At 38.6% G+C, this 13,055-nt stretch overlaps 1 protein-coding gene across 5 annotated transcripts in view; it reads right to left on the bottom strand.

Annotated features, from left to right (window-relative positions):
- Positions 1 to 13,055, bottom strand: part of rnf17 (ring finger protein 17) — a 45,640-nt gene that overhangs the window by 1,009 nt on the left and 31,576 nt on the right. For 4 of the 5 annotated variants that reach the window (XM_087803541.1, XM_087803543.1, XM_087803545.1 and 1 more), the window contains 16 exons: positions 12,845 to 12,960; positions 12,653 to 12,770; positions 12,194 to 12,311; positions 11,860 to 12,111; positions 9,426 to 9,573; positions 9,191 to 9,303; positions 8,781 to 8,871; positions 8,116 to 8,243; positions 7,058 to 7,220; positions 6,773 to 6,884; positions 6,250 to 6,413; positions 2,811 to 2,930; positions 2,236 to 2,298; positions 1,947 to 2,156; positions 1,747 to 1,857; positions 274 to 397 (listed from right to left, as the gene is read on the bottom strand). In XM_087803541.1, coding sequence (XP_087659667.1) covers positions 274 to 397; positions 1,747 to 1,857; positions 1,947 to 2,156; positions 2,236 to 2,298; positions 2,811 to 2,930; positions 6,250 to 6,413; positions 6,773 to 6,884; positions 7,058 to 7,220; positions 8,116 to 8,243; positions 8,781 to 8,871; positions 9,191 to 9,303; positions 9,426 to 9,573; positions 11,860 to 12,111; positions 12,194 to 12,311; positions 12,653 to 12,770; positions 12,845 to 12,960 — 2,151 coding nt within the window. The remainder of the gene's footprint in view (positions 1 to 273; positions 398 to 1,746; positions 1,858 to 1,946; positions 2,157 to 2,235; positions 2,299 to 2,810; positions 2,931 to 6,249; positions 6,414 to 6,772; positions 6,885 to 7,057; positions 7,221 to 8,115; positions 8,244 to 8,780; positions 8,872 to 9,190; positions 9,304 to 9,425; positions 9,574 to 11,859; positions 12,112 to 12,193; positions 12,312 to 12,652; positions 12,771 to 12,844; positions 12,961 to 13,055) is intronic. The other variant, XM_087803544.1, reaches the window with a different exon arrangement.

Below are 13,055 nucleotides of genomic sequence, written 5' to 3'. Positions count from 1 at the left end.
AAAGGCGCTGCTTTATTTATTATAACTCACTGCCATTAATGAGCATTATCCTAAAGTCACAAATGAATGAAGTAGACAGTTTTAGTCAATATATCAGGATCAGAAACGTCAGTGTTGTAAACACACAGACATTTAATGTTCAACGACGCACAACTATACCGATGTAAATTGTATACACACAGACGATGTCAATATAAATAATGCTGATTCCAAACAATCTAACTCCACGTGTCGGATCGCCAAGACCCCTAATGACAACAGGTGTGGTTTCACCTGCAGTGATGCACATGACTCGTGGTAGTGCATCAATGTTCTCATTGATTCTGCTCAAAGCTTCTTCCAGCGTTTCTCCAGCCACACGGTGCTCCTTTACTCCCTCTGTCGGGCACAGATACAACTGCAGGAGACACATGTCACTGATCTTTTCGAAAACCGTTATATACACGTTTTATTATTGTTCATCATTTTGGCAATGATTGGTTGAATTTTAAAGTTTAAAACCAGACAGGGTCAGAACAAGCGCTTTTTTTCCCCTCCTTTTGTAAACAGATGTACACGCAGTATGTTTGGTTATGGTGAAACGAAAGAAAGAATTTACTAAAATGCTATTACACTAGGGAAGGGGTCGGCAACCTTTACCACTCAGAGCCATTTGGACCCATTTCCTACAGGAAAGAAAACCCCGGAAGCAGCAAAACCCTTTCGATTTTAAAGATTAAATATAATTCCATATAATGTTCACTTTCTCTGTTTGCATTAATGCTATATATACGTAAACAATAAATAAAAGTTAGATCGTTCGCTCAAAATTCAAACTTCACTTGTTTTCTACTCATCCTCATCGACTAAGGGCTGGTATCTGTTCGTTTTTAGAGTTATATACAAAAACGTAAGTTCATTTGACTGGAGCTCACTTTACTTCGTCTTCATTTTCATCTAAAAAGACACTTAAAAACATTCAAATACCTCCAAGGTGCTGGTCTGTAACATCCATCTTGGATTGAATCCCCCCACATGTCGAAGTTTTAAAGTGTCTTTTTGGACAAAGATGAAGACGAAGACAACTGAGCTCTAGTCGCTACATTAAAATGAACAAACTTTTTTGTCTATAACTAAACATATTACTCTGAAGATAATCACAACCTTTAGTCGACATGAGGATGAGGCTATCATAACAACGTTTATTACTGTATATTTACTGCAGGATGTTACTCTGGAGGGTTATATATACATATATTATATATGCATTAATAGTAATAATAATATAATGATTATACAATAATTATGATGTATATCATTTCAACAATACAGAATACAAAATAAAAACATTAAAAAGGAAATGATTTGATATCAAACTTAACCTAATTTATAATCATTTACTTGTAACTGACTGACTTTGAACGAATAAAGTAAAATTCTATAATGTTGTTTTGCGTGTTGCTGTTCTGTTAAGAGTGAGACAGGTGGGGGAGGGGGGAGCGAGGAGACTTATATACTCATATTATTTGTTTACAACTGTAGATAAAGTAACTAAATATAGCTTAATAAGCTAACAATGGCTCTTTCACTTCATCTTAGCAATCTGTAATATGAATTATTTATTGGAAAAGGGGCATTGAACAATTATTTTATCACATATTAAATCACATTCGCAATATTCAGGAAAATAATGGCAATTACAGGTACATTGTTTTCTATAATGGTTCAACCCTATTTAAATGTGGAGATCATGGTAAATTACATCACCTCGTTGGGGGTCAGGAGGTGCCTGATCGTGACTTTAAAGCAACTGTTCACAGGGAGTGGAGCTGGACCAATGAAGACCTCAAGCGTCTGCTTGCTCTGGACCTTAAGATTCTTAACGATGTTGACAAATGACATCTGATTAATTCACATCTTTGTGGCTCGTCAAGTTGTTTGTCTCCATTTCTTACTAAACTACCAACCTCAACCTCAATAGACCAATCTCCAAGTGGGGGTGAGACACTCAAAGAGGTGCACTGTAACGAAGCAGAAGTTACGTGGTTTAATGATTCTTCAGTCAAAATGCAACAAACCATGGAGGAGTTTTTGTTGTAAAACATTATTTTGCTCAATTTCTGTCCATCCAGGAAGATCTCAATCAGAACAGGTGCTCTTGGATCAGCTGGCAACTCCTAGAAGATCACACAAGTTAATAAAATGTGCTTATTAGCTAAAATCATCAAGAAACATAATTGAACAAGCTCAACATACCAAAACATTCATGTCCACTGGCCGGTTCTGTAACATTTCCTTCATGACTCCGATCGCATGCAGCTAAGGAAATAAAACTAAAACGTCAACCAAGAATGTAAAGTAAGAAAATGTAAAATTTAGTCTGGCCATGAGCCAAAGAGCATGGTCAAGATTCATCTGAAATATATAACTAATTGAACAAATCATGTTTTTGTCAAAACTGCGCTGCCTAACAAAAAGGACAAAAGAAGATGTAAAGGCAAGTGCAAGAGACATGGAGAGCAAGATGATACTTTCTGCAACCGGAGATGGTGGTAATGCAGCAAAGGCTTTATTTAATACTGTTAAACTAGATTAAAAAAAAAATAGCAACAGTGTTAAGAACTGATTCAAAACAACACAAAAAGCTTTCGGCTAATTAACGCTGACCCAAACATGACGATGACTGTTCTCATAGCAGTAGATAAAAGATAAAGATAAGATAAAAAAAATATTTGGCCTGTTTACAATCAGTAAGAGTAAACATCCTAGTTGAAAATTTAAGAGCAAGCTAGATCAGGTTCATTTCATTCTTTTAAAGCAACACAACTTACAGGATTAACATCACGCAGCTGACAAGGCACACACAGCTGGGGGACATCAACACACAGCAGCAGAGGGTGTGCATGAACCATGGGTATGTTCTCCACCAGGCCGTAGTCCACATATTGGACCTATTGACAAAAAAAATGTGATAAATGAAGACGTTAAAGTGTATTGTTTGGCAAAAAACTGCAGATAGGCTTGTTTACAGGAATATGAAAACATATTTACATTACCGTATTTTCTGCACTATTAGGTGCACCGGAATATAAGCGCACCTTCAATGAATGGCCTATTTTAGAACTGTTTTCATAAATAGGGCTCACTAGATTATAAGGCGCATAGAATAAAAGATACAGTCAAACGTTTGACTGCGGGTGCGTTATGCATCCACTAGATAAAAGCTGTGCTAAAGGGAATGTCCACAAAACCGTCAGATAAAGTCAAACTTTATTAAGCGTTCTGGATTTTTGTTGATTTTTTGTTCTTGGACTTCCGCTTCAGGTAAGCCTTTGAGCGGCTACTAGAATGTGAGCTCCTGCAATAATTGCCAAAAACAGTCGTTTTAACGACTACTTCTCTGGATATTATGCTCATATCACTAAAGATATATCTCAAGCATGACGGATCTATGATCTTGGTGCTCTTTCAATATCAGAGTTGTTTGATCAACGTTCCTCTCACTGAAGAGTGTGATGACACGTCAGCGCTGCCGTCTTCCCCGGAACTTAACGAAAGGTGGCAAGATTTTTTCATTTCCTCTCTTACAAAAGAGTTGAACGTGAGTGGCAGCGGTCACTGTCAGTAACGCGGTTTCATCAGTGACGTCATCGGTGCTGAACATTGGACTTTTGAATGTTCGCTCCATTACTGATAAATCCTTTACTCTCAATGATCTTTCATTTCTGAGACTTGGCAGAGAGAGGAAGAGTTTATTCATCTCAACGAACTCTGTCCAGTAGGGAGCGCTGTCCTGCGGAAGCCTCGCCTCTCTGGTCGTGGGGGAGGTCTTGCTGCAGTTTATAGGGAGAGTTGTTCTTGCAAAGTGATTCAGACTCAAGAATTCACTTGTTTTAAGTCTCAGATGATCTTGGTTGGTTCTACAAGACCCTTCTATTGTATGTCAAACTACCGCCCGCCTGGTCCTGACGCGGTGTTCTTGAAGGACTTTAGTGACTTCTTATCTTCCATTATTCAAATGGAATTTGTGCTTATTCTTTGAGACTTTAATCTTCATGTTGATGATGTCACATCTTGCTCTGCTAAATAACTTTTAACTTTAACAGTAGCCTTTAATTTTGAGCAACATGTTTCTGAACCCACTCATCAAAAAGGGCACATTTTAGACTTAGTTTTTTATTTTTATTTTATTTTATTTTTTTAGAATCCCTTATTTGTCCCGCGAGGGGAAATTCGGTAGTGCTTTTGACAGCCATTACTCTTGGTCTGGACATTTCCAATGTATCTGTACATGATGTCCATCAGAGTGATCACTCTCTTGTCTTTTTTAACCTGACATCAAGTCTGACACTGTGGTGGGCAGTACAGGAGCACCTCAGGGGACAGTACTGGCCCCTCTCCTCTTCACCATCTACACTTCAGACTTCTGCTACAACTCTGAGCTGAGTCTCATCCAGAAGTATGCTGACGACACTGCTATTGTTGGATGCATCAGGGACAACAGCGAAGACGAGTATAGGAGTCTGATACATGACTTTGTGGACTGGAGTGAGAGGAACCACTTGCAGCTGAACACCTCAAAGACCAAGGAGCTGGTCTTGGACTTCGGGAGGTCCAGGACAAAGCCACGTCCAGTGTCCATCAGAGGCCACGAGGTGGAGATAGTGGACAACTATAAGTACCTCTGTGTGTGGATGGACAGTAAACTGGACTGGTCCTGCAATACAGACCATGTGTATAAGTGAGTAGACTGTAATTTCTGAGGAGGCTTCGATCATTTAACATCTGCAAGAAGCTCCTCTGTATGTTCTACCAGTCTGTGGTGGCCAGTGTCATGTTCTATGCTGTGGTGTGTTGGGGTGGAAATGTGTCCAAGAGGAGTGTCAACAGGTTGGACAGGTTGATCAGAAGGGCTGGCTCTGTGGTTGGAATGAAGCTGGACTCACTGGTGACAGTTGCTGAGAGGAGATCATTGAACAAACTACTGTCCATCATGGATGATGACAGTCATCCTCTGAGCACTGTCATCAGTGAGCAGAGAAGCAGAATGAGTGCACGAATGCTCCTACCCAGGTGCAAAACAAATAGACTCAGGGACTCATTCATCCCTCGGGCTATTAAATTGTATAATTCTGAGTTCGGGGGCAGGAGTGGAGTGAGAGTATCTGGATGTTCTGTTCTATGTTAGTCTTTGTATCCTTTGTCTTCGTTGTTTTTCTTTGATCTATGTTCTTTGTCTTTATCTTTAGACTTAGATTGTGTCATCTTGTTCTTCCTCTTTATGTTCTTCTTATTTTATATTTTATGTATCATTTTTTATTGTTTATGAAAAACTGCTGGCTAGTGGTAAAAAACAATTTCCCGAAGGAGACCTCCTGAGGGATCAATAAAGTTTACCTTACCTTACCTGGACTTTATCCCTGAACCTAAGCCCTTGAAAGTTTGGTCTCAGAGGCATGTTATCTCAGCCTGCAGACAGTTTTTCTGCTACGTTTGACCCTCTTTCCTTTGATGACTGCCTAAACGTGGACAGTTTGATTCACTGTTTCACTACTCATTGTGTTAAAATACTGAATCTAGTGGCACCTGTTAAATTCAACTTGAAAATTCAGAAAAAACGGTGACCTTGGACAAATGAAGATCTCTAAAGAGACTTTCTCAAAAGACTGAGCGTCTCTGGAAGTCCACTAAACTTGAGGTGCACAGACTTCACCTCAGGGATCTGATGTCTTCATACAATGAGATGGTGGAAACTGCCACATCTGATTACATCAGAAAACTGGTAGCAGCAAATCAGAAAACCAAAGTGTTGTTTGACACGATTAATTCTCTTGTGTCTCCTGCTCCTCAAATCACGCCTGTCTTCTGTGCTGACAGCAATGCATTATTGAGATTTTTAATTGACAAAATTAAACTGATCAAAGAGAAAATGTTTATATATAAGGAGCTCCGGATTATAAGGCGCACTGTCGCTTTTTGAGAAATTTAATAAGCTTTTAAGTGCGCCTTATAGTGCGGAAAATACGGTACTATGTTTCTGTCACTTAAATCAATTTGTAATAAATATATAATGTCTACTACACAAGCTCTAGTATAAAAAAGTGTAAACCTATGATTTGATTACGTTTTGCAACTCTTCATACAACAGTTACATTGAGACAAATACTACTGTTTGAACATAATACACAATACACACAACGTAGGCGATTGTACCAAAGAGTAACCAAAAAAAAATATGTTTGAGAAAAAATGAAAAAGTAGTTTCCCGACCTTCAAGTGTCCTCCAAGCACCTCCAGCACCTGAGCTCTGTACCAAACCATGTCAGGACCAAAGACAGTGCATCCCTTGACTGATCTCCATGTGTAAAGATTTGGTCTTGGCGGAGATCTGATGTTCTGCCAAATCCTTTCTCGCAGTATGCAAAGATCATACTCTGACACACAAAAAAAATTATATTATTGTCACAAAACTACAAGTTTGAAATGATCTCTGGTTTATGGTAATGAGGTTTATGTGCAGTCTCTGATCTCAAATGTAAAACAAAGTTTTAAGGATCAAAATGTCCACATTTATTTCTTATGTCTTTACTCTCTTACCAAAAACCTTAAATTTGTTGACAATCAGCTCGAAACATTTACTGCATCCTAATCAAAATCATAATCTCAGACAAAACCATCTTGAGATCCTCAAAGATTTTTTTTCCAGAGCACTACTGTCAGCTGTGAACATTGACAATGCGATCTAAAAATGTTAATACTTAAATTTGAATATGGGAAAGTATGTTTTTTTTACCCATATTTTTGGTCCTAGCATAAAGCAGTCCGTCCTCATCAATGGCACAGATCACTGCCTGAATGTGTCCAGTGGGAGGCAGCTTAGGAGGCTGATAGAGTCCTGTTTCCACCTGTCAAAATGACCCAACACATTATCATTTCACTATGTTTGTGATTTGGATCGACTAGGCAAAGGTATAAAGTAATGAAAATTGTTAAAATGAAATTAAATAGTTCTACTACATGAAGTACAATTCCTAATTCCTTAGATCATGTTGAAATAATAGTTGTAATATGTAATCACCTTCTCAGCCGTCACTTTGAGGCGAGGAGCTGCTCTCGGAGTGGCCATAGGATGAGACGTAAAAATGGCAGGCGTGGGAAAATCGGTTGTATTAGAGTCAACTCCATTTGCAGGTATTTTTACAGGAACCTTGTCATCATTTGGCACTTGAACGAGACATTCTCTACAAGAAAACAAACACGATAGTCAAACCAGTTAAACTGGGCTTTGGACGGTAGTAGTACAGAATAAAAGAATAAAATAAGATAAAACAAAAAATAATAACACCAGACTCAAACCAAAGGTGGTGCGTTTGATATAATTACTTCAGTTACGATGACTCAATCACACTGTTTGTTATGAATAAATAGATGCCAAGACCCGCTGTATGTTGCTTCCGATTGGCCAATCACAGAAGGCATCCCGCAATATTAACCAAAATGTATTACCGTTAAAATACAAACAAGAGTATTAAATAGGTAAATATATATATATAAAAAAATAGAAATAATATAATGGCGTGAGAATGGCTCAAAGCGTGACCTGACAACGCTGGTCCCTGGTCTTCAAATCAACTAGGACCCCGCAGAGCTGCCCAACCAGACGCCCGCACCCCAAGTTTGTAAAATGCACTGCCACTGCCTGCTCACTAATGTCATCCGCTTCAAATAAAGACAACGCCAAATCTGAGGTTGTATATTTCTTGAGTGCAACCAATATTTTTTTTGTGCACGGAGATCAGCTGTGCCCAGCTATGCCACTTCAGCAATCAATAAATTCCTTGTCTGTTCCTACCACTAGACTTTATTCAAACAATTTTCCCTACCTTTGAGAGGTCCCTCTCTTAGCTTATTGAGACAGTTTCTATTATCACTTTCATCTTTGCTTGAGATATTTGTGCTAAGAAAATAGGGAGCTGAAGAAAAATAATTAGGATTAAGCTTGTAATTTCAGATGTAAGGTTTGTTTTATCAATTTTCTACTTAACATTGTATTGTGTATGGAATGTCAAATATGTATTTATGTAAACAAGTTTGGATGTATACGTGACTCAAGTGTAAAAACAAAACAACACTAACCTAGATGGTGGTTTCTTGTCTCTCAGTGCAAGGCCTTCGCTAGTCAGAACATCAGAAATGCTGACAAACTGTCCAGAACGGTTGAAGCAGGACAATGTGACAGGTACTGGGCGTTTATCTGTTGCCTCCTAAAAAATACAAATTAATAGATAGATAAACTTTATTGATCCCTCTGGAAGTCTCCTTCGGGAAATTGTTTAATGCACAAATCCCAAAACTCAGGAATACAAAATAACTGAAACTAAAAATAGTGGTCCCTTTATCGCTGGGTTACAGTCTGAAACCCCACACATTAAACAAAATCTGGAAATTATGATAATTTAAACACAGCAACATAGATGTAGGTAGTTTTGTAACCACCAATTTGCCATCACTAAATGGAGCAGTGTATAGAAAGGCAGCATTGGAGTTTGACCCCATAAGTAAGGTTGTGGCAATTAAACCTGACCAAAAACTTCTGTTAGTGTTTAAAGAGTTACTAATGTGAAAGCCCAACTCTCCTGAGATGTTTGAAATGTTGAAGTCTTCCTCATCATGACAATGTTTTGAAGTTATTACTTTAACAAAGGTATCACCTAAAATCTCAGCAAACAAAAGTTTACAAGAGTGGAGAAAAATGGCGAGGGACCACTGTATATGGATCATGAGAGCCACGTGTTACAAACCTTAATTGTCATCACAGCTGATGATCCTGACAAGAAGTGGGACAAAAAATCACAAGCCGTTGCTGTCCAAGTAGCTCCACCTCCTGCAGGTCTACAGAAGAGTTTTCAAAATGAAAATTGCAATTGATCTACTGCATAATAAACAAAATAATATACACAATTATGCCTCAAGGTTATGAAACATATCTTTAAGTTTACTAAAAAAAAAATCATTTTAAATAATTATACAGGAAACTATGAACAAAGACAGTATTAAACACACTGGGTTAAAGGTAACTTTAAATTACTCGTACTTGTTAATATTCATATTCAACCAAATCAATGACAAACCCAGAGATCAACATTTATTTAGTAGAGGTGTATGCTATTGTTCCAAAAATAAATAAATACATGTGAGTTAATTGAAAAACCTGATGTCAGTAAGTGTGCACTCCAGAGCAAATGAACCATTCAAGGAAGATGGAAGTAGTCGCAGTTGGTCGATATTGACTTTGGTCTCGTTGCCATAGTCACAGCGAATCACCTTGTTCAAGTAAGAATGGGAACACAATTAAAAATAATTAAAGAAGAATGTTTCTGGAAATTGTGAAGACAAATTAACTAATCTCAAACTACATTCACCAGCAAACAGAACTAAACACTTACCTCTTCCATTCCACGTGATGGAGCATCAGAGAGGATCTGCACTCTATCCCAGATGCCATTGATGTAAGCAGCACAAAACATATCTTTCTTCCACTCAATGTTGATGGGTTCGGTAAGCATATATTCCCGCCTCAGAAGCTCACTCAAACTGAAAGATAATAAATTGGGCTTGGGTTACAGCATTTATATTTGCCTTCAATGTTGTGCATCATTATTTTATTAATTTCTGGACTACAGAGCGCACTGGAAGCTGTGAAATCCAGATACTTTTTTTTATTTTTATTATAAATATATACAAGTCAGTTTTACTTCCACCTCTGATGATATACGTTTACTCTCACACAAATTTGTCAACTACCTCACACAAAATACAGACTATTGTCGTGTCTCAAGGGTGTACTAAGGTGCGCCGTACTTTTCCAAAGTTTTGAGGATACAGAGTCCTGTCTTGTTCAGAAATGCACATCAGTCATTGATCGAAAACGAACACACCCACATGTTGATGTTTCCTGGGTGCCATCCTATTTCTACCGGGGGCTCCTACACTCGCTAGTCTGGGATCGCTTGAACTGGTTCCATTTTGAATTCGAAAATTCTTCCCAACTGTTGACGAAGCACGCTGATTGGTCCCTGCTATATCCGCCCCATCGTCAGGGCTTCACATCATCCTCAACATCACAGACGCGGAAGCCGACGCTAGTGATGCGAGTAGCTTGATCGACAAGGGGGTTTCGTCTGTTCTTGCCGATTTAGACAGAGTTTCAGGGCTGAAATGTGGGCAACATGAGGCACTTTTCTTACCCGGGAAAAACGTTCTCGCCCTCGCGGCACGTGAATAATAAGGCGATCTGATTAGATCGCAGTATCGAAGGGTCATCCAGGGGACATCCAATCGAAAGAAGCCCCGCCCAGCGTGCACCACATGATGCCTTCATTACCCGGTTTCATGATCCTTAATGATTAGGACTACATGATGGCTTTACAAGATTATTTTATGAGGGTGCATGTTTTTGTTCCAACCGATCAAGCATGTACAGTTTAACCAATGAAGTTTCAGGTAAAACAAGCAACACCAGACTGACAGTCAACTGATTACACTCTGAAGCCTCCTGATTAGGTTAAAGGGAGAGGTCTTGATTGGTTGGAACAAAAACCTGCACCTTCTGCCGCCCTTGAGGACCGAGTTTGCCCACCCCTGACTAATGTCTTTAACTCTATAAGTAGCAGATGTTTTGCTTTTTTAGCATTCCATAAAAATGGAACATTTAGGCGTCAGTTGTTAAAAAATTAAAGTTGATAGGGAAAGTTAGAAACTAAACAATGTGTACAACCAGCACATCCTAGGAGGAGCGATCAAGGCTGAGCCGACCAATGCGACGATTAGTCGATGCTGTCATCAAAAACAACAAAAATCATGGATCTGTACTAATTATGCAAATCAGGCTACCTTTTGTTGCTGTGAAAACACTTGAATAACCACTGGAAGAATACTACATTACTATAAATCAAAATAAAGTCTATAAAGACCATTTTTTCTGTAGTGAAGCGTTGTGCCCAGAATATGTCATTAAACTGAGCAATTTCTCCAACCTTTAGTTAAAATTAAAGTCGGATATTGCAGTCAACAAAGCAGAAATGTCCTCATATTTGGATACTTTTACTCTGATAGCAACTTCCAAAAGTGTCCATGAGCCCTAGTCTTGAACCTCAAGCTTCCACTGCAGGCATGTGCTGCGGCCTCTTCAACAAAGAAGTTTGTGGATTTCCTACTAAAACACTCAGAACAGCCAGAAAATGGTGCACAAAAACAAGATGATCGTCTCTGAGCTTCATTAGAATTTGCGGCTCACCTGCACAACACATACACATATTCTAATTACATTTATAAAACAAGTGTTTTCTGTTTACATATAGACATCATGCGATTGTGCATTCATATAAGCGAGATTTTCAAGGAGACTCCGATCACCTGATCTGACCTGAACCAGCTTTTTCTGTGCCTTCATTTGAACCTACAGCTAAGTTTGATAGAACAGGCTGACTGCGAGGTTGTCTCACAAGAACGCCTGTAACTCTCCTAGAGAAGATTTGAAGCGATCGGACACGCGATAATTGTGTTTGTTATATTATAAAGATAAGCTTAAACTTCCTTCATATTTTTATGAATTGCTTAAAATAGCTGATAAAACATCTAAGCAGTAAATATGTTGAGCCTTCTGTTGTGTCTTTTTAAACCAGTGCCTTCTACCCTCTATTTTGTTAAAGCAGTTTATTCTTTAATCCTGTTCCTGCTTCTGCATTTGGGTTTTCTTCCCCAAGTCCAGCCCAGTCCAGACACCAGTTGCAGCTACAGACCGAAAATTACATTCTATGAATGTGTTTAAAGTAACTTATAAAATGATTGCCATCATTAAGGGGGATAGAAATTGCAAACCTCTTGAGTTGTTGGTCATATTCAGCAATCTGGACATAGAAGCGGCTTGGTGAGGAGACATGGCTGACTCTGACTTTAATGTCTCTGAGTTGTTGAGGGAACATCAGCGAAGGCTCTAATGCAGATTTTTTCTTGTCCTGGTCTTCAACGTTCTTTTCAACGACTTCAATGCTTTTAGGTGTAGATAGGTCAAGTGGAGAGTCCCATACGGCATTCTCAGCGCGTAAAGTCATGGAACTTTCAAAGTGATTGCTGCAAAGATTTCCAATATGGTAAGTGAGGATTAAACCCAAAATAAAAGTATGTATTTTAAAAATGAGCATGTGTGCATTACCCCTCTCTCAGGAAAGCTAGATCCTCTTTGACCAAGGTATCAGCAATGTTGGATTGCAGGCTATTCACGTCACTCTCAAACAATTTCACTGGATGAGGCCTGTTATTGGAAACCTTTTCTGTGTGGAAATGAACAGAGATTGTAAATATGACATCATGTACGGTAAAATTACCCATTTCCATAATGAAAGACTTCCAACCTAATTTGAAGTTGGGAACATGGGAACTGTACACTGTTTTTTTTCATAGCTTTTTAACCACGCGGCTAACACAATTATGTAGCCTTCATTGGTTAATGGCCTCCAGTGGGGATCTAACAGTAAGTGCAACAGGTCGTAGATATGATACGCAGAGGGAGTTTCAATAACCGGAGGTGGTGGCTATGCGTCAAAAGCTGGGTGTCAACCAGTGTTTTATTATATAAAATATGATAAAAATGCAAGCTAAAGTGAATATTTACCAGCTATGACAAGAGTCACCAGTTTCTGGTGAGCCAAACTTATGAATCTGTTGGTGCAGGCCTCACTCCAGGTCTTCCCATCCAGAGGAACAATGTCTGACAGGCAACAGTGGATTGCCTAACAGAAATAAAATGGAACCATATTGTATGCATGTACAGTAGGTTTTTCTTTATTATTTTGAGATAAATCACCATGGATGGGAGTGAAAAGAACTCTTCCTTGATCTTCCTCAGGTTACACACAGAGATGATTTTTGTATTTCCAAAGTCTACATACTTAACGTTGACCTTTGCAGCCTCTGGATGACCTAAAACACAAACATAAGTGTTAAACATTTTATCAATTAGTTTAAGTTACTAGTCATTTTTTAAATTTGATGATAAAATGATTGCATCATTTAAA

This window comes from Callionymus lyra, chromosome 12 (genome assembly GCF_982586985.1).
Source record: "Callionymus lyra chromosome 12, fCalLyr1.hap1.1, whole genome shotgun sequence".
Classification (NCBI taxonomy): domain Eukaryota; kingdom Metazoa; phylum Chordata; class Actinopteri; order Syngnathiformes; family Callionymidae; genus Callionymus; species Callionymus lyra.
Note: the sequence above shows the minus strand (reverse complement) of the source record. Positions and strands in the feature narration are given on the sequence as shown.